This window comes from Sapajus apella, unplaced genomic scaffold, assembly GCF_009761245.1.
Source record: "Sapajus apella isolate SASKATOON/1434 unplaced genomic scaffold, GSC_monkey_1.0 scaffold93, whole genome shotgun sequence".
NCBI lineage: Eukaryota > Metazoa > Chordata > Mammalia > Primates > Cebidae > Sapajus > Sapajus apella.
In genome coordinates this window covers 7,613,947-7,635,489 of record NW_022437033.1, presented here as the reverse complement: position 1 = coordinate 7,635,489, position 21,543 = coordinate 7,613,947, and the positions used below count along the sequence as shown (strand labels likewise).

At 40.0% G+C, this 21,543-nt stretch overlaps 1 protein-coding gene across 4 annotated transcripts in view; it reads right to left on the bottom strand.

Annotated features, from left to right (window-relative positions):
- The window catches only part of AFF2 (AF4/FMR2 family member 2), a 497,371-nt gene that overhangs the window by 108,622 nt on the left and 367,206 nt on the right, over positions 1-21,543 (bottom strand). For all 4 annotated transcript variants that reach the window (XM_032256130.1, XM_032256129.1, XM_032256131.1 and 1 more), the window contains one exon: positions 832-928. In XM_032256130.1, the coding sequence (XP_032112021.1) occupies positions 832-928 (97 nt within the window). The remainder of the gene's footprint in view (positions 1-831; positions 929-21,543) is intronic.

Genomic DNA, 21,543 nt, shown 5'->3' with positions numbered 1-21,543 from the left:
GGCTTCACTGTAGGAAGACCTTGGTCAGATACAGGATTCAAAAAGGCAATCCTTCTGCATTCCTCATTTGAGGTGACAAGCACACCCAAAAGCGCCCCACATTCGAGACAGTTCTCTCTCAAAGAGAAAATGCGCAAGCATCATTGACATCACACACTAGGTTGCCATTCTCATGAGTCATAAATGATACTTGGCCTTTTCAAATCATAAAGTCCAGCAGTCTCAATGAAATGCTGAAAACACACATTCCTGCCATCTCATTTGGTGGTAAATCACTGTAAATGCTTAAAATGTGGAATAGAAGGAGACAAGGGCAGCAGCAAGTTTTTGCCGAATGTCTTTTGCCTGAGGGTTCATTTAAGTGGCAAGATGTTGCATATTGATTCTCAGCTGCATTCTGAAATGGTGCATCTGGGAAAGGTGAATGAAGCATCACATTTATATGTAAGTTAATGGGTATGGGCTAGAAACCTCACGCCAGAGTCACCAAACAAAAGTTATACGTCACCCAAGACATTAAGTAGTCCAAGAGAGGGCAAGAAAATCTCTATTGCTTACGAATGACCAGCATTTGTATATGGAAAAGAGAGAGAGATGGGAGGGGGCTGAAAGCAGTTTTAAAGAGCTCTGTATCTCCTTACTACAGCTTTAATGTAAGTTGAGCTGATTTGACTTGTTCCAGAACACTATGCTCATCTTTGCTTCCTTCCCTCTCTCCAAAGCCCAGAGATAAAGCATAGGAAAGTTTGTGCATGTCAAAGCATGTCAAAGCTGTTCCAGTTCCTCCTGCTCCCTGCTTAGTCCCAAAACAAAGCCATAAGCTCTTCTTACCTGGTAGAGTTCAGTGGCAGTGCACTGAGTAGTCAAGGTCTTCACAGGCTCAAGGTCATCTTCATCACTGCTCAGCTTCAGGTCATCCTCAAGCATCCTACAAAGAGATCAGAGTCATGTTTGAGTTAGAAAGCATATTTTCTAAATCATCCTCGGATACATCTTGCAATGAGAATAAAATACTGAAGCTACAATCTGACAGCTGCAAATCCTTCAAAGGTGTAGAGGGAACCAAGATTGTTTCAGCTAATTAGATATTTGAGCTCTTATATTTATGTCATACTCTGCACACATCTTCCCTCTCTACCTTCCCCTAAATCAAGGGGAAAATACTATTTCAGCATCTCCAGAGATGACTGGATTCTATACATTTTTATTACTAAAAGTGCAATAAATTTACTGATCAATCACTGTGTAGGTGGGATGTGGCATTGGATTTCTACAGGACAAGGTGCTTGGAGTCTCCCATGAAAGAAGAGGGGCATAACAGTCCCTAGCTCTAGAGACTATTGCTGAAGCCTGCTGGGCCTCTCTGGATGACAGAGGTAAAAGGCACAGTGAACCTGCACTGCCTTTCAGTGCCCTCTGCTGCTGGGTAGCTAGGTGACCACAAAATACCTGGGAGAGGAATGACTAGTCATTAACCTTCTGATATATGACCGATCTCTTCCTGTAAAATTTGATCTGAGAGATGTAAGCCCATGATGTGGATAAGAAATCTTTCTCTCCTAAGACAAGGCACCTGAAAAATGAGTGGTCTGGATTTCGGTGATGAACCAGCACTTTCAAAATTGTTTATGGAGCCACAGAGTCATTTGTTTCTATGGGGATATTAATACCAGTGGCATCCCCTCTATCTCCAAGTGTGAGCTACAGCAGGAAGAGCAGCTTATTATCTTAAAATTCCAGCTACACTGTCTTCAAAGACCTATTGGTGTTCATATTTTTATTTATTAAATACAACTTTATGCCTCATCCTTAGGCTTCAAGAGGGGGCAGCCTCAGGCTCTCTGGACCAATTACCATTTCCTACACATACATTGCTCTTTCTTGCATCTAGGCTCTACATCAGTCTCAGCTCCAGGGCTAGAATTCTCTTTCTCAACTCTGGAAATCCTATTCATCCTTCGTAGCCCAGTGATCCCACTTCCTCTACAAAAGCTTTCTAGAAAGAATCCCTATCTCAGGAAGAATATTTTTTTCCTCTGCCCAACCCTCAGCTCCAGCTGGATCACAGCACAGCTTTCCACTGAATGTCTACCCACAAGACCCTAAATCCCATGTGGGCAGAGGGTGCTGCATTTTCACCTTACTGTGCTTCACAGCACCTTCTCAGAAATGATAGAGTTAGAGTATATTGGTCTCATTTTGCAGAGAAGGAAGGAAAAATTCAGAGAGGTGAATTGCCTTGCTCAAGGTCACACAGCTATTAATAGTTAGTGCTAGAGCCACTCCCAAAATTTCCACTTCTGTAATCCCACCTGGGTGTTTTTCCAGAAGAGAAGCCAGAAGGAAAGAGAAAGCTTCTATTATTTGATAAATAGGGGAAAAGTTACTTCAGAGGTTATGTTCAAATATTGAAAAGAGATTCAGGGCAGAGTGGGTATCCAATAACTCTCCAAAAAAAGCACAACTCCCCCACTTGCATGCTCAGCCACATAATACTAGAATGTGTACACTGAAGTCTGCAAACCAAAGACTGATATAAAGGATGATTGGTGGGAAGGACAACTGTTAGAGTTGCTTTCGGATAAACTAAATTTGCAGGATTTATGACTGTCCTTCAAGAGACTAAAGGATGTGTTGAAGATCTTAGAGAAGGAGAAAAATATATCTTGGTATTTCTTTTGCAGTTGCAGGCTTATGACTCTGAACAAATAATTCATTACAACACATTGTGGGAAATGAAGACTGTATCATTTTCATAAGCTATAGAACTCAAATATTTAAAAACTACCTATGCTTGTTATTATAAATGGCTTTACTTTCCGTGTGTGTGTGTGTGTGTGCATCTCATACATCTAGGGAATGTCTATGTGTTAATTTATATTCAAGTAATCAACAAAAGAAATGGGAAATAATTCCTGCATTTAGGTGGTCAATGCTCTGAGACAGAGAAAGTGCTATTTGCCCAGCAGCATGAAATTTGGTCCTCACAATAAATCCATGAAAGAGATGGTGTCACAGCTGCATTTTTCAGATGGGGACTCTGAGGTTTAGAAAAGTTAAGGTGTTTGCTCACATACACACACAGCGAGAAATCGTGGAGGCAAACATAGAACCTAGATTATCTCCATCCAGAATTGGGAGTATACAAGGTTTTCCTAGAGGGTACAACTTATAAAAGATGGTATATTCAATAAAATTGATGGCAACAACAAAAATCTCACAAAACATATTATCATGGAGTCTAGATAATTAGATTCAACTGCTGGCTAATCATAAACCCCAATATCTGGGGTAATCCACCAGCTCTGAGGTACATCTGTGTCCCTCATCTGTTCAATGGGATAATACTTTTTTGTCACAGAAGGATGGTGGTGAGCATAACAGGAGGTAATGCATGTGAAAGTGCTTTATGAAAGCACAGAACTAATAATGTGGGGCACCATTATGTCTGGAAAGATAACTCAGTTGGAAATAATGGACTTCATTAGCACTATTAACAAGTAATCAGAAACAGAAGTCTCTGTGTGCCTTTGCCCCTCTCCTTTGAATTTTCTGAACAATCTGAAGGTAATCCATGATGACTTGGGAAATGTCTAAGGGCATCTCAAGGCCAGATGTAGAAATGGGCTTATGGTCTTCAGGTTTCTCTCCTTCAGGTAGAACTAGCGTACCCAGAGTCAGAACACAGAGGTCTGAACTCAGCAGTTATTTTACTCTCCAATCAACATTATATGATTTTAACATGCAGATGAAATGTCCTCAAATGTACAGTTCTGGAAATAGGCACCCAATCTACACAGCGATTGACATTAAACTACCTCCCCCTGCCCCCACCATGCAACAAGCTTGGTATGGATTCGGTTGTTAATAATGGAAAATCTGATGCATATATTAAAGTTCCAGTAAACAGAAGTCAAAGAAGTAACTAGGAAGGGAAATTACTATTACTTATCTCTGGAGGCACTAGGCATTCATTTCATTCCACTTCTTCCCTGACCTATTAAGCTTTATTATTGAATATACATGTACTTGTTTGCATTTTCATCCTTGGCTAATGCTGAACATTACTCTAGGGAAAGCGTAGGATTATGAAAGATTTTAGATTTAATTATTATAGCAGCACCATTCACACCCATTGCAGTTAAGGTCGTCTGAGCAGAAAAATGGTAATCTCTTTTCATGAGGTTATAATTCCATAGACAAATTCATCACACATTGGCTATCACAAAAATGTGAAAAAAAATGCCCATATAAATGTATGCCTGTGTGTGTGATCTTAAAAACCAGACATTGTTCTTCAACTTTTCAATTACGTGAAAACAGAACCAATTAGACCTCCTTAGTGAAGCTGGTTGTTTGTTCAGGGTCTAGTCATCCACAACGTTCATCTTGGTGCAAAAATGCTGTTTTTCATTTTTACTATAACCTATTATTTGTAGCATTAAGACAGAGAATAATCTATAAAACTGTGACCAAAAAAACCAAGTTCTTGCCCTGAGGAGATGATCCTATAAAAGCTCAGATAGTGAAATTTGGATGAGATAGAATGGACCAAAAGAGGATCATTGCCCTTGGTTTTCTGAGCTTCAAGCTGAAGCTAGTGGCCTCCAAGGGTTCTTTGCATTGAAACATTCTAGTGCACTATGACATGACAGGCCCCATGCGAATCATAACCATAAAATCATAAGATCACTCTCCAAAAACTTTGCCGATTTACATAGTGGAATGCTTAGGTGATTTTGAAGAGGAAAAAATAGAGGGCTTGAAACATTATTATAGAAGGCTGTAGGAAGAAGCCCTTGGTTGAGTCAGCATGGACATAAGTGCAAGGTTTAGAGAGCCAAACAGACCTGAGTTCAAACACAGGAATCCTAATGGATTTGTTTTTTTGATCCAGCAAATAAGATCCTTTAAATCTCAATTTTGTATATGTTAAAATGGGCACTAATAATACCTACTCTGTACAATTTCTAGAAATAGAAAATACAGTTTATATAAATTGCCAAGGAGTCAATATAGCTAGCAGCTATCACTTTCATCTTAGTTACTATTGCTATAGTTATTATTATTGGCAGAGAAATTTCTAGAGGTGGGAAGAATAATTTTTAAAAGGTGAGGTGGTAACCCAGAGGCTGGCATAAATATCAGGCCCCACACATCATTGGAAACCCTTGACCAAATAAGGAGAGGTTCAAAGACTATTAAGGAGTTTGGAAAGTTTCAGGGCTTTGGTTTATTCTTCTAGAAATGGCCTAAACCCATCAGCTCTGTTTTGGGTTTCCTTAGATTCTCTTGGAGTGCTTAAAATATCCCAGAAATTTTGAAAGCCAGTTGCAAGAGGAAACATCCAGACAGTACCAAGTGAGAGTTCAGAAATAAATGAGTGACCCCGATGTTCTAATCCTTATACCTGGGAAGCTACCTGCGGATCCAGGGAAATGAATCAAGGGTGACCCCCACTAGAAGTTGTGTTCACCTTGAGCACCATGTCTTTGGGCCTGTCACTCTCAGGAGGCAGTTCCTACACACATCTGGCTCTGAAGTTTGTGTATAAGACTGGGCATAATAGGCTGCTAGTTGATCCAAAATCCTTGTTCAGAAACAACCGTTGGGACTACTGAGTTGTTCTCAGGGCTTGCAAGCCTACCCAGTGCCTTGTGCACTACAAAATGGTGTTCCTCTTGGCAGAGAGCAGCACTTGACACTGGCTAGATCCCAGCTTCAAGGTATGTATGGTGCTAGCTGCAATGCTGATGACTGATTCTCAGATGTACTCTTCCAGTTGAAAGTACTTGTGAGTGCTATCTCTTTCACCATGTCACTGTGTCTCCTAGTGGAGAGAACCTCAACATCCCTAAGATATGGTTACACATGTTTTCTCTGATAGGTAGCTAGCAATACCTTTCTATTGTTCAGTACCTTTAATTGTGAGAATGATCTGCCATTTAGGAGTTACCATGTGCTGTCCTGTACCTTCTACGTTGCATCTGGAGTCTTGTTCCCTATAGTCCACACTCAGGGACTAGACTTGCAATAGTGTTGAAGATGGAACCAGTGTTGCCACCTCTGTCATGCAGAGAGGGAGGGGGCCATTCACTGACATTTTGAGCTCTTAACTAAAACACAGAGCTATAACTTCTGGCCCAATGAGTTTGGGGTCTTCTAGTTACTCGTTTAAATTATCACTGTCTTTCTAAATACCCCAGAGTTCATGGCAATCAGAGTAAGTTTCGAATGGCACAAATGAATGACACAGTTGACTTTGATGATAATAACACAGCCCAGAGAGGGCTTGCACCTTCTCATCAGGCAGAGTCTTACTGTGGTCCCTCTTCTAGAATAGTAACTTAGCCCTCTTGACTCCTTAAAGTGCACTTCCTCTTTATAAAGTAAGCTGAAAGAAATAAAACATGACTGGTTTAGAATTACTCAGGGAATTATATATTTTCTTATCTAGTGCTTTGTAGTCTCTATAACACTGAATCGGTTGTTGTTAGGAAGGCAGGTGATAAGGAAGAGGAGGTGATATTTTTCAGAGAATTCATTCTGCTCCCCTGCAGTAAAGGTCCTCAGGCTTTCCCCACCCCTGCTTAGGAGGAGTTACATTTCATTTTCCCAAGGTTTTAACTTAATGGTTTCTGATTTTGCAGGATTCTGAGTGAGGTGGTGGCCATTGAATCAGAAACTATTTTTTTCTTTTTTTAAATTATTATACTTTAAGTTCTGGGTACAGGTGCAGAACATGCAGGTTTGTTACATAGGTATACACGTGCCATGGTGGTTTGCTGCATTCACCTCCCCCATCATCTACATTAGGTATTTTTCCTAATGTTAGCCTTCCCCAATTCACCAACCCCCCTGCTATCCCTCCTCTAGCCCCTCCACCACCTGACAGGCCCCGGTGTGTGATGCTCCCCTCCTGTGTTCATATGTTCTCATTGTTCAACACCCCCTTATGAGTGAGAACATGATGTGTTTGGTTTTCTGTTTTTGTGTTAGTTTTCTGAGAATGATGGTTTCTAGCTTTATCCATGTCCTTGCAAAGGACATGAACTCATCCTTTTTATGGCTGCATAGTATTCCATGGTATATTGGAATGGCAATCATTAAAAATCAGAAGACAACAGATGCTGGAGAGGATGTGGAGAAATAGGAATGCTTTTACACTGTTGGTGGGAGTATAAATTAGTTCAACCATTGTGGAAGACAGTGCGGCAATTCCTCGAGTATCTAGAACTAAAAATACCATTTGACCCAGCAATCCTATTGCTAAGATATATACCCAAAGGCTTATAAAACATTCATTTATAAAGACACATGCACATGTATGTTTATTGTGGCACTGTTTACAATAGTGAAGACTTGGAACCAACCCAAATGCCCATCAGTGATAGGTTGGATAAAGAAAATATGGCACGTATACATTATGGAATACTATGCAGCCATAAAAAAGAATGATTTCATGTCCTTTGCAGGGACACAGATGAAACTGGAAACCATCATCCTCAGCAAACTAACACAGGGACAGAAAACCAAAGAGTGCATGTTCTCACTTGTAGGTGGGAGTTGAACAATGAGAACACATGGACACAGGGAGGGGAATATTACACACTGGGGCCTGTCAGGGGTTGGGGGGCTAGGGGAGGGATGGCACAGGATGTGGGGGGATTGGGGAGGGCTAGCGTTAAGAGAAATACCTAATGTAGGTGATGGGGGGGTGGATGCAGCAAACTACCATGGTACGTGTATACCTATGTAACAAACCAGCAGGTTCTGCACATGTACCCCAGAACTTAAAGTATAATAATAAAAAGAAAAGTTTCTGATTCATTGGCCACCACCTGACTGAGAATCCTACAAAATTCTTGTCTGAGGGCTGTGGCAGTGACAACGAGTTTGAAAATCTGTATTATACTCTATAGGAACAAATCTCCAGGACCCATGGCTCAGTGTCAACCGCCGTGCCCACAGGCAGGATCTAAACATGAACCCTGCCATGGGCATGTGGGCCTGATAAAGATTGTCTTCTGTAGCTTATGGCCTTCCAGAGGCTTCAGAAAATAGGTATTTCATAAGATTAATTGGGCTCCTTAGTGTGAGAACTAGGAGTTTCCTTAGGACCATCTAGTCCAGGGATTGGCCGACTAAAGGCCTTAGCCCAAAGCAGCCTTCCTCTGTTTCTGTACTGCTTATGATTTTAGAACAGCTTTTTTTTTTTTTTTCATTTTTAGGTGTATAAAAAATCAAAAGAAGAATAATATTTCATGACACAAAAAATTTTGTATGGAACTTAGATTTCATTAGCCATAAATAAAGTGTTGTTGGACTACAGCCACTCCTATTCATTATATCGCATCCATGGCTGCTTTAGAGCTGCTATGGCCAGGTGGAGTAGCTGCTACCAAAGAAAGGCTTGAAATATTTACTACCTAGGTCTCTATCAAAATAAAGTTTGCTGACCCTTGCTTTAAGTCAACAATTTGCAAACTCTCAAACTCAAAAAATGTTTTCTTAGGTAGTCAAATGAAACCTTACAAGACACCTCAAATAATATTAAAGTAGTTTGTTTTGTTAACTCCTAGGGATTTGCAGGAACAATGCATAAAAACAACTTATCTAGTTAATATTCCTCATTTCATGGAGATGGTTGAGGCTTCATGGATATTGCATATGATTTGAGAGAACCTGAGCTTAATTTACTTACCCTCTCCATACCTCAGTTTTCTCTTCTATGCAATGGGAATAAAAATAATATGTATCTCAGAGATTCAGAAAGTACCACATAGTCTGACAGGTTAGAGTGCTGAGTTCATAAACAACAGTAGGAGAAAAGTAGAGTAACTATCCTTTTGTCTGGACACATATGTGGTACATATGAATTTACATCTATATTGCATACAAAAGCCAAAGCTAATATTGTGAACGCTGGTGTATATGACTATTGACTTGAATCAAATTGTCGCCTCTTCAACCTTGGAATTCCTTAGGATTGATCACATAAATTCAGCACAATACCAATTTTCTGCTCCACTGTCATTATTTTGGATTTGATTTTCATTTTCTTGGTATATTTCTCTGAGTTATATAATTTCCTCCCAACGTGGGAACTCAAGGTATCATGCAAATGACAAAGTGCCTAATAGAATTCAGACGGCTTTCAAGAAAATGTTACACTCAACAAAACACTCTTGTATCATTTTTTAGAAGTATGTGTGTTAAAACATCTAAGAGTGAATTTCTCCAGAGAAGACCATAACTCAGTAGACCAACCCGGGCCTGAAAACAAATGCTGGGATAATTCCAAAGGAGAACACAGAATCTTTTTTTATCTTTAAAAAAAAGTCAAGCATGGACCCTGATAGCTGACGTTCTGCTCTTTGGTAGGGCGGTGCAAGTCCTCTTGAAAGAATTTCCTTTGAGTCATACTAGGTGACATGGAAAGTCATCCAAGTGAAGCAATAGCAATTCATTCAAGACCATTTGCTATGCTTGGTATTTGTGGGTGAGATTGCAGGAAGTAAAGAATACAGATTGGCTGAAAGAAGGAGGCAGCAAGGAAACCAGTTAGACCGTCATCATAATACTCCAGGTAACACAGGTTGGTGGTCTGGGTCAGGGTACAGACAGTGAAGATAGTGGAGACCAGATTCTAGAGACATTTCAGAATTAGAGTCAACTGAATTTGGACACTGATGATCCTAACATTCAAGGTCGTCTGAGAACACTGAATTTAAATCAGGAATTCCACCAGACATCAAAGCCATCCCTCACACTAGGCTGCCTCTCTATCGAATGTCTCTTAATTTTGATAAGGCTCAGATGCCGAGTGAGGACCTATGCTAGACCTCTTTCTGTCAGGCAGAAGACTCTCTAGTCCTCAGCATTTCTCTTTAAAGACAGACCCAGTCACTGTTTGGCTTCCAATCTCAAGTGGTGAGGAAAGGCAGACTTCTTGCCAAGAAGGCTTTCTTTTGGAGTTGTCCCTCTCAGTCTCCCTTTAGCTTCTTAGAGCAGCTACAGCAGATTAGCTATAAGAAACCCCTGTGGTTACCTCCAAAGTACAATCACAAAGGGTACTTCATTACCCATCTCTTCACATCAGCTCCTGATTGCCAAAGGATTAAGGAAGTAACTCCTTTATGGAGTTGGTCCATTAATATCTCTCTAAGGAAACTCTACAAAACAACTAAAATATTAAGTCGCTGTTAAGTACACTACAACTCATACCTGCTGACATCCATTGTGTCTTACATTAAACTCAATGGGGACAAGGACCAATTCTTAGTCCTATGTGATGCATGGCAAATTCTCAGCTGCTGAGAACAGAACACTTTAGCTTGGAATGCTTTAAACCATTTTTCAAACCCATTTCCAGAGAAAGGCTGTCAAGAAGGTCTAACTACCTGAACTGACACAGCATATAGGATTTCCCTTTTGCTGGTGCATAAAGAATTCACATTTTATTTCAGATTGTTTAAGCAAAATATGCAAGCGTGACTATGTAGGCCCAACTAAAATTTTGACAGCATTGTTGCTCAGTTACTTATAAAAATCCCACCTGATTTATATGCTCAGCTCTTTTGGCTGCATCAAAATCACTCTCCACACTCTAGGTTAGGGTAAGAAGTAGATTGCTTTCTAACCCATATTGACAGTATTTTAATTCTGTAGAGCTGGAGAGATCTTCATGGGCACATGTAGCCCAGGAGTCCTGTGAGCATTCCAGCAGATGAATATGAGTACCACCTGTTACACACACATACAAGACAGGGCAAGGTCAAGGCCAAGGCCTGGCTAATTCAACCAATAAAGATACAGATCCACTTTTAGATACAGATAGTTTAGTACTTACTAAACTAGGCTTGAAATAAAAGAAGAATTACCAAAGGTGCCAGCTGATCCCCGACTATTGTCCCACACACCAAAAAGGAGGATACCAACCAAAACAAAAGAGACCAGATGACTGAGACCAAATTACAGGACACACTGTGGTTGAGGAGTCAATTTTAGACTTCGGCTTAGCAGTCGTATAGCTAGAGTTCCATTCTGTGGAGGGCAGGACAGAAAACTCAACAGAACCTGGGAGGTGATGGGAAACTGTCTCATAAAAGCATCCCAAAGGAGATATGGAGGTGAGTGGAAGATGGCCTTGAAGTACATCTGACGATCTTCTTTTCCTCTCTTGTTCTGGGAGGATTACTGAGTGTTCCACGAAGGCTCAGATTAGCTGTGGTTTAAGCCTCTGCTTATGTGGCCTATTTGGATACCTGAAGGTCTCCAGGGTGCCATGGTAAAGCTGTTCCCCTACACCATGAGACATTCTTGTCAGTTGATAACTATTTCTCACAAGATGTGAGTTTCAGATCCCGGTGACTTGCTGAACATAACTCTCATTTACTAATGTCTCATTGTGAATGTGCTGCCTACATTTAAATTCTAACAAAGGCTGGTAGTATCATCACCATAAACAGAACAATAGCTAATGGACTTGTTTCTCTGTTATGGGTGATGCATGTAAGCTAAGCTAGCCAGAGCTTATCATGTAACATGTCAGGTCCAAGGGCACACATCCATAAGAACTAGCAAATATTCAGAGTCCGTAGAGACCAGTAACTTTCCACTTTGCAATGTTAATTGACTTGTGTGTGACTACTGAGTACGGTTAAGAGCTCAGTGTAGCAATAGAGCAGGCTACCATACTCTAGTCACACACAAGTCGGACCCAAGTTCAGACTCTCACTAGCTGTATCACCTCAGACCAAATCCCTTGAACTTCTGAGTGTCTTACAGAATTGCTGTAACTATTAAATGCGATATATCACTTCAAACCCCTAGCACATAGGAATCACCCAATCTTTATCATCTGTGATTATTGGCTCAAGATAGTTCAGCTTGAATTATCCTGACACATCAGATGTCATTTTATTTGGAAACAAGGCAACTAGAGAAATGTGTTCTCGTGTTAAAGTAAAAATTGAAAGAAGGAAAATAACTGTATCTTTGCAACAAATGGCTTTTGCATGCCAGAAACAGAAGTAGATCATGTTTTTAGTATAATGAGAACCTTTTTAATATTACTATATCAACTTGTTTAAAGTCTTCAAATTTCAAATATACATACTCATAGGCGGGTGTTGAACAACGAGAACACATGGACACAGGGAGGGGAGCACTACACACTGGGGTCAGTTGGGGGGAAATAGGGGAGGGATAGCAAGGGGAGAAATGCCAGATGTAGGTGATGGGGAGGAAGGCAGCAAATCACACTGCCACGTGTGTTCCTATGCAACAATTTTGCATGTTCTTCACATGTACCCCAAAATGTAAAATGTAATAAAATAAATAAATGGGAAAAAAAAATGTAACTGAACTATATACCATAAAATATGAATCTAGTATATTCCAGGAGTGCTAAAACATTTTGATAATGAAATGTCTATTCGTAGACCATAACACATTATCAATTAATAAAATGATGAAAACCAGATGATCACCTCAATAGATGCCAAAAATAAACTTAATAAAATGTTATGTACATTCCTTATCCATACTCTTTAACAGCTAACTAGAGAAGGATATGGAAGTTACATAACAAATATGTAACCGAAACTATCAATCTAAGGTATGTTTTAGTACATATGGAAGGTTAGATCAATTTTAAACATATACTTTAAAATGAAAATGAAATTACAGATGACCATGTTTCACATGTTTTTAAAAATATGTATTAATGTTGATTCATTGGGTAGGCAGAAGGAACACAAATAGGCTAACATCATCCAATGACACCATTTGTTCTGATAATTACTCCAATTTAAACAGTTTTAAGGCATCACATATGGCTTTCACAAGGCATTCTTTCCATGTAGGTAAAGACAAAATAAGAAAATGACATAAAAAGCCTCAGTTTCCATTTCCAAGTTTCATAAATTATGAATCCCTTAAAAACACATCACCTTTTTATTGATATTCACAAATGTCTGCAAGCTTTATAAATGCAGAGATGCCTTATAACCTGATTGAAAATTTGATCTTACTGTTTTAACAAAATGAAATTGTTTTAGAAGGGGCTCCACAATGTCTGGGCATATATTTTCCCTAAGTAACAGTATGAGGCATGCATTTTCTTCTGAGAATTCAACATTTATGTTGATGCACTTGGCTGCAGAGCCAATCCTACACTGGCTCTAATACAGAGGAATTTTCTGAACATTTTGAGTAATGGGACTGAAATAATTTAACGGCTCCTTCTGTGCATGTTAAATGAGTTGCATGATTTATTTAGCTTTTGCAGGAAACTTGTTTACACTATAAATTAAGGCACATGGCACAATTACATTGATGTGGAAAGCCAATCATGTTAAGTCATTTTGGCCATCTCTCTCCAAATTGCAACTTAGGGCAAATGAATTTTCTGTGGCTCACCAATACACTATGGGTGTTTCTTAATCCTGTGACCCTGCTGAACACATGTAAGGCCATTATCTTAGCACTCCCACTGACTCCTAAAGAAAAATTGAACCAGAGAGGAGGATTCTCAAGAAAAGGGAGGGCCACTGTCAACAAACAACATGCCCACAATATTTGTGGGTTACGGTAAACTGTTCTGTATTACCATATATTAATGAATAGGAGAGACTGGCTTTCTAATTCTGAAACACAGAAATAACACAGGTGTCTAACAATCAAAGGCTCTGTAATTCAATATCCTTAGGCAATACGTAAAGGAAATAGCAAAGAGTTGAGAGCTAGATAGACTATGGGTCCAGCCTGTGCTCTTGCATTTACAAATCTGGGCAAACTAATTGACCTCTCTGAGTTGCCATTTTTTCGGCATCTAAAATGAGGCTATTGATGACAACTTTTCAGGGTTGTTGCAAAGATTAGCTGAATTAATATGTGAAAAGAGCTCATTGTGAGCACTTGATAAATGCCACTGTTTCCACTATTACTGATATGAAGACAAATAGGAACCTGGTTCTTATATCTATATATTTAGAAGCAGCCTTAAAAGAATCACTGTAGAGGAAATCACCAGGTCTCTGGTTGAAGAAAGCAGTTTAAGCAACAACAGAGAGACATGAGAGTAGGTATTACATACAGTAGATGAACATTTTATTAAATTGGATATCTATTCTTTCCTGATTTGGCTTCAGGCAAGAGGGTGGCAATTCTGAATACTTTCCCAGAACTTGCCTATTTCTATCCTGTTATTCATAGGCTCACATTTTTGATAGCTAGGTAACTAGTTACTTAGAAAGAATCAGAAAGAACTATAAATATAGATAGGTGGAGAATAGCAGAGCACAATACTGGCCAAGAGTTAGCCTTTAATATCTAGAACTAGGAAATCTATTTAGGATAAAAAATGTAGTCTCTCAAATAAAATTGCTCCAATCATTCTAGGAATAACATGTTAGTATAATCAAAGCACTTTGAACCTTTCACATCATACCTGTCAGATGTACAACTATGACTTGAGGACTTACACCTTGCCTCTGTCTCACAATAAACCCAAGTCAGCAAATACTAACTAATAATAACTAAGACTTACTGAAGTAAGCTTAATGTGCGCCAGACATTCACTTCTCTAAGTGCTCTAATGGATCGCTTCATTGACTCCTTCCAAGAAATTTGGGAGGTTGTACTTATATTTTCTCTGTTCAAGTGAGGAAATTCAGGCTTAGAAAAGTTAAGAAGACAACACACAAAATGAGAGAAAATATTTGTGGGTCATATATCTGATAAGGATCTAGTATCCAGAATTTATAAGGAATTCTGGAAACTCAACAATAAAATGATGAGTAACCCAATTAAAGAGTGAGCAAAGGATCTGAATAGACATTTTTCCACAGAGGATACCACTATGGACTGAATGCTTGTGTGTCTTCCTCCTTCAAAGTCATACAGAGTTGAAACTCTAATCCCCAATGTGATGGTATTAGGAGGTGGAGTCTTTAGGAGGTAACTGGGTCATAATGGTTGAATATTCATGATGGGATTAGTGCCCTTCTAAGAAGGGACCAAAGAGAGCTTGCTTCCTTTCATTCTCTTTCTACCATGTGAGTATATCAGGATGAGGGTCTTTAGCAGAACCCAACCATACTGGCACCCTGATCATGGACTTCACAACAGTTACTTATGTGAGAAACAAATGTTTCTTGTTTAACCCACCCAGCTTATGGTATTCTTGTTACAGAAGCCCAGACTGACAGATACAGAAAGACAAATGACCAATAGGCAGATGAAAAGATGCTCAACATCCTTAGACATCAGGGGATAGACATAAAGTAGAAACAGCACAGATGTCAATGAACTGATGGAATGGATAAACATGATGTGATAGATGCATGAAATGAAGGATTATTCAAGAAGGAAGAAAGCCTGACACATGGTACACCATGAATAAACCTTGAAAATAATGTGCTAAGTGCAATAAACAAGTCACCAAGGGCCACATATCACATGATTCCATTCATATGAAACGTCTAAAACAGACAAATCTGTAAAGACAGAGACAGACTTGTTGCCAGGGCTTGGGGGGATGGGGCAAGGGAAGTGACTGTTAATGTTATAGAGATTCTTTTGGGGTTATGAAAATTTTCTAGAATTAGATAGTGGTGATGATTTCACAATTCTGTGAATATACTAGGAAACACTGAATTGTACACATTACAATGGTAAATTTTATGTTATATGCATCTAAATACAGCTGTTATTTTTTTTTTAAAGTCTCACAGCTGGCCAAAAGAAGAAGGGGGAGCTGGTATGGCAATCCACATGATGCCAAAGCTCATGTCCCTAACCACTCTGTTTACTGTCCTGTATAACGAAGTACGGCAGAAGGTCTCCAATGCATTCCTAGACACATCTGTGGACAAAAACACAGAGAAAAAGAGCTATTTTTTTCCTGCCTAATCTCTTTCTCACTGTATTTTTTCCTACATTAAAACTGCAATTGATGCGACCAGCAGAAGCCTCACCAAGGGAAAAGGGCTTTGTCTTTTCCAAAAGAGACAAAGCATTACATTAAAGAGACAGCTGACTGGAAGGGGTGGGGACCAAGCCAAGATCCTGTGGGCAAAGACTCTTCTCTTCTCCGACTTCGGAATTTCCAAACCTGAGGTTAGTAAAGAAGGAATCTCTCTTTGCAATGTCCCTCTCAACAGTACAAATCACCTGCCCCCACCAACAATAAAACCTACAGGGAGGCATGTGGTTAATGTGGTCTGCCAGTTTGGATGAGTTGCTCTAATACGATGTCAGGGCTGATGGAAGGAGGCTCACATTTTAGTGATTACAGAAGAAGCTGGGGTAAGGATCACGTTATGTATGAATTCATTAAGCACAGGTAAAATGGGGCTCTGAATCTATTTCAACGAGAGAAAAAGGTGTCCATTCTTGCTGGTCAGAGGTGCGGACTGCCTGGGTTGCAGCAGTTTTTCCTCTGCTGAGTCCGTGCAAGGCCTGGTCCTTCGCTGGCTAATTATTTTCCAAATCTTAACATGTGAGATTAGGTAGCCAGGTTCCTATCAGGGCCCTGCACTGGTGTGCAACTCCTACAGTAAGGCAAAAGTTAACTCAAAAATCCAATTTAGTTTGGGGCTCCCTTAAGCTGAGATCATTTCCCTTTACTCCTCTTCTAGTTGTCTATAGTTTAACCTTCTCAGTCTTAGATATGACACTGTAAAACTGTCCACAGTGCTCTTTTTCATGCAGAGGGCATCATCACCCCACCCCCACCATATACACTCCCCTTACCAGTGACACTGTTTCCAATCATTATCAGATTCAGAAATCTTTGGTCACCTTGAACCTGATAGGGACTTTGTTGCTGTCTCCCCGACTGCCACCTTCCATTCCAGCCCTGGCTAAAGGAAAACACCCAGACAGGGAATATGTCTTGTCCCTGTGAGATTATGAAGGCCACACTAGCTGCAGGCTAGGTCCAAGTGTGGAATATTCAGTTGCCCCCTTGGTTTTCAGACCAGGAAGTAAAAGGGATGTTCCTCTCTCAGTCTTTTTGCTTTTGGTTATTTTTAATAGCCCACCTATCAGGGCCAAATTGCCTTGTAACTGTCTGCAGAGCTTGAATCTGACAGAGATAGCTGCTATTGTTAATAGGAACCTTCACTTCAGCCCATTTAAAGTGCCTCAGTTTGACAGCTTCACAATAGCCACCTTCCCTTGGAAGAAAACTGTGATTTAGTGGAAAGAAAGTGTGGGACAACAGCCTGATGTCTCTTGGTCTCCAGCGAGTTCTCTTGGCATAATGTCCCACCACAAAGCCAGGGAATGAGTTAACAAAGTAATGGATTAATTCCTGGACACTTACACCCTCCCAAGAGTAAACCAGGAAGAAGCTGAATCCCTGAATAGACCAGTAACAAGGTCTGAAGTTGAGGCAGCAATTAATAGCCTATCAATGAAAAAAAGTCCAGGTCCAGGTGGGTTTACAGCCGAATTCTACCAGACGTACGAAGAGGAGCCAGTACCATTCCTTCTAACACCATTCCAAACAATACAAAAAGAGGGAATCCTCTCTTACTCATTTTATGAGACCAACATCATCCTGATACCAAAACCTGGCAGAGACACAACTGAAAAAGAAAACTTAAGGCTTATATCCGTGATGAACATCGACACAAAAATCTTCAATAAAATACTGGCAAACCGAACGCAATAGCACATTAAAAAGCTTATCCATCAGGATCAAGTAGGCTTCATCCCAGGAATGCAAGGCTGGTTCAACATACGTAAATCTATAAACATAATCCATCACATAAACAGAACCAAAGACAAAAACCACATGATCATCTCAATAGATGCAGAGAAGGCCTTTGACAAAATTCAACAGCCCTTTATGCTAAAAACTCTTAAACTAGGTGTCGATGGAACGTATCTCAAAATAATAAAAGTTATTTATGACAAACCCACAGCCAATATTATACTGAATGGGCAAAAACTGGAGGCATTCCCTTTGAAAACTGGCACTAGAAAAGGGTGCCCTTTCTCACCATTCCTATTCAATATAGTATTGGAATTTCTAGCCAGAGAAATCAGGCAAGAAAAAGAAATAAAGGATATTCAGTTAGGAAAAAAGGAAGTCAAATTGTCTCTATTTGCAGACGACATAATTGTACATTTAGAAGACCCCATTGTCTCAGCCCAAACCTCCTTCAGCTGATAAGCAACTTCAGCAAAGTCTCAGGATACAAAATCAATGTGCAGAAATCACAGGCATTCCTATACACCAATAACAGACAAACATAGAGCCAAATTGTGAGTGAACTCCCATTCACAGTTGCTACAAAGAGAACAAAATACCTAGGAATACAACTAACAAAGGATATGAAGGACCTCTTTGAGGAGAACTATAAACTACTGCTCAAGGAAATAAGAGAGGACACAAACAGATGGAAAAACATTCCATGCTCCTGGTTAGGAAGAATCAAGGTTGTGAAAATGGCCATACTGCCCAAAGTAATTTAGAGATTCAATGCTATCCCTATCAAGCTACCATTGACCTTCTTCACAGAACTGGAAAACCACTTTAAACTTCATATGGAACCAAAAGAGAGCTGGTATAGCCAAGACAATCCTAAGCAAAAAGAACAAAGCTGGAGGCATCATGCTACCTGACTTCAAACTATACTACAAGGCTACAGTAATCAAAACAGCATGGTACTGGTACCAAAACAGAGATATACAGCTAGTACTCGACTTACGACCATGACTGGTTCCAACAGACCAGTCGTAACACGATTTGGTCGTGAGTTGAGTAGGCTATATGCACGCAGAGATGGTAGTGCTGCCGGAAGCTGGTCCGCACTGTCATACGCCCAGCTGGGCAATGTTTGCGCTGCCAGGCGCAGAGCAGTCATGGCTAGTGATTGTGGTCGTAAAGTCGAATGGTTGTACATTGCATAGGTCATAAGTCGATCAATACCTGTAGACCAATGGAACAGAACAGAGGCCTCTGAAGTAACGTGACACATCTACAACCATCTGATCTTTGACAAACCTGACAAAAACAAGCAATGGGGAAATGATCCCCTGTTTAATAAATGGTGTTGGGAGAACTGGCTAGCCATGTGCAGAAAGCTGAAACTGGACCCCTTCCTGACACCTTATGCTAAAATTAACTCAGATGGATTAAAGATTTAAACGTAAGACCTAACATCATACAAACCCTGGAAGAAAACCTAGGCAAAACCATTCAGGGCATAGGCAAGGACTTCATGACTAAAACACCAAAAGCACTGACAACAAAAGCCAAAATAGACAAATGAGATCTAATTATAAACTGAAGAGTTTCTGCACAGCAAAAGAAGCAATCATCAGAGTGAACCAGCAACCAACAGAATGGGAAAAAACTTTTGCAATTTACCCATCTGAGAAAGGGCTAATATCCAAAATCTACAAAGAACTAAAGCAGACTTACAAAGAACAAACAAACAAACCCATTCAAAAGTGGGTGAAATATATGAAGAGACACTTTTCAGAAGAGGACATTTACGAGGCCAACAAACATATCAAAAAATGCTCATCATCACTGGTCATTAGAGAAATACAAATCAAAACCACAGTGAGATACCATCTCACACCAGTTAGAATGAAGATCATTAAAAAACAGGGAGACAACAGATACTGGATAGGATGTGGAGAAATATGACCACTTTTATGCTGTTGGTGGGAGTGTAAAAACATTGTGGAAGACAGTGTGGCGATTCCTCAAGGATCTAGAAATAGAAATTCCACTTGATCCAGCAATCCCATGACTGGTTATACGCCAAAAGGATTATAAATTGTTCTATTATAAAGACATATGCACACGTATGTTCATTGTGGCACTGTTTACAATAGCAAAGACCTGGAACCAACCCAAATGCCCATCAATGATAGACTGGATAAAGAAAATGTGGCACATATACACCGTGGAATACTACACAGGCATAAAAAAGAGATGAGTTCCCGTCCTTTGTAGGAACATGGATGAATCTGGAAACCATCATTCTCAGCAAAGTGACACAAGAACAGAAAATCAAACACTGCATGTCCTCTTTCATAGGTGGGTATTGAACAATGAGAACACATGGGCACAGGGAGGGGAACATCACAGTCTGGGGTGTGTTGGGGCATGGGGAGGTTGGGGAGGGATAACACTGGGAGAAATGCCTGATGTAGGTGACGGGGGGATGGAGACAGCAAGCCATCATGGCATGTGCAGCAATGCCTATGCAGCAATCCTGCAAGAGCTGCACTTGTACCCCAGAACTTAAAGTACAATTAAAAAAGAAAAGGAAAACAAAATGGTCAGAAGCCAGGCTTGGTCAAAGATGTTGAAAAAATCCACAGTGCAGAGCTACTTACAAAGAATGTGGGAGCTGCTTCCTATAAACATTTTGTCTTCACATAAAAAAAGTAAATCTGTTTTTTTTTTTTTCCCATTACCTTATCAATTGCCCAAGTAGTGGTTGAGTAAGCTTTTCTCAACTTGGTAATTGCAGTAACAATGTTATTTGAAAATGACTGCATGCAGATGACTCTTGAGTCAGCTCCCTAAGTCCATGTTATTCTGAGAGAGTGCAGAAGAGTGGAAGGAAGCTCCAGAGTGGTTCCTGGGGAAAGCACCCCCAAATTCCCACTGCCTAGGATGGGACAGACTGTGCAGCTGATCACTACTGTAATTGGAGGATCGTTAAGATTGCTGCCATTCAGAAAAGGGAAATTCAGGAAATGGGCTTGTTAGGGGTGAATTGTGTTCCTACATACAACTCATATGTTGAAGCTCTAACCCCTAGTACTTCAGAATGTGGTCTTATTTGGAGATAAGGTCTTGATGTCGTTAGGTTGATCCCTAATCCGATATGACTGGTGTCCTTATAAAAAGGAAAGTTTGGACACAGTCACACATAGAAGGAAGACAATGTGAAAAGACTCAGGGAGAGAGAAGACAGATATCTACAAGCTAAGGAGGGAGGCTTGGAAAAGATCTTCTCTTACAACCCCAAGAAGGAACCAACTCCTTGTTATTGGACTTCTAATATCTGGAAGTTAGGAAGACAGGATATTCCTGTTGTTTTAAGCCTTCCAACATCGGGTACTTTGTTATAGCAGCCCCAGGAAACTAATACAGGGCTTTGCCCCAGTTCTTACCTTCCCAGCTCCTCAAAATAGGGGTATTCACAGCCCTAACAACTATAATACTCTTTTGAGCTCCGGCCACCTAAATCCAGTTTCACCACCTTGTTTCACAAATGCCTCAAGCCTAAGAAAGCTAAAACTGAGCTCATCATCTCTTGCATGTCCCTCCTACTGGTTTAAGTATGTATATATGCATTCATTCATTTATTTTGTTTTATTTTTAATCTATCTACTTATTTTGTGAATAAAATACATATTCAATTTATCATTTTAAAATGGACTATTCTGTGCATTTTAGTATCTTCACAGTGTTGTGCAGCCATCACCTTGATCTACTTGAAGAATATTTTCACCACTCAAGAAAGAAACCCTGTAATTTTTACCTATCATTCTCCC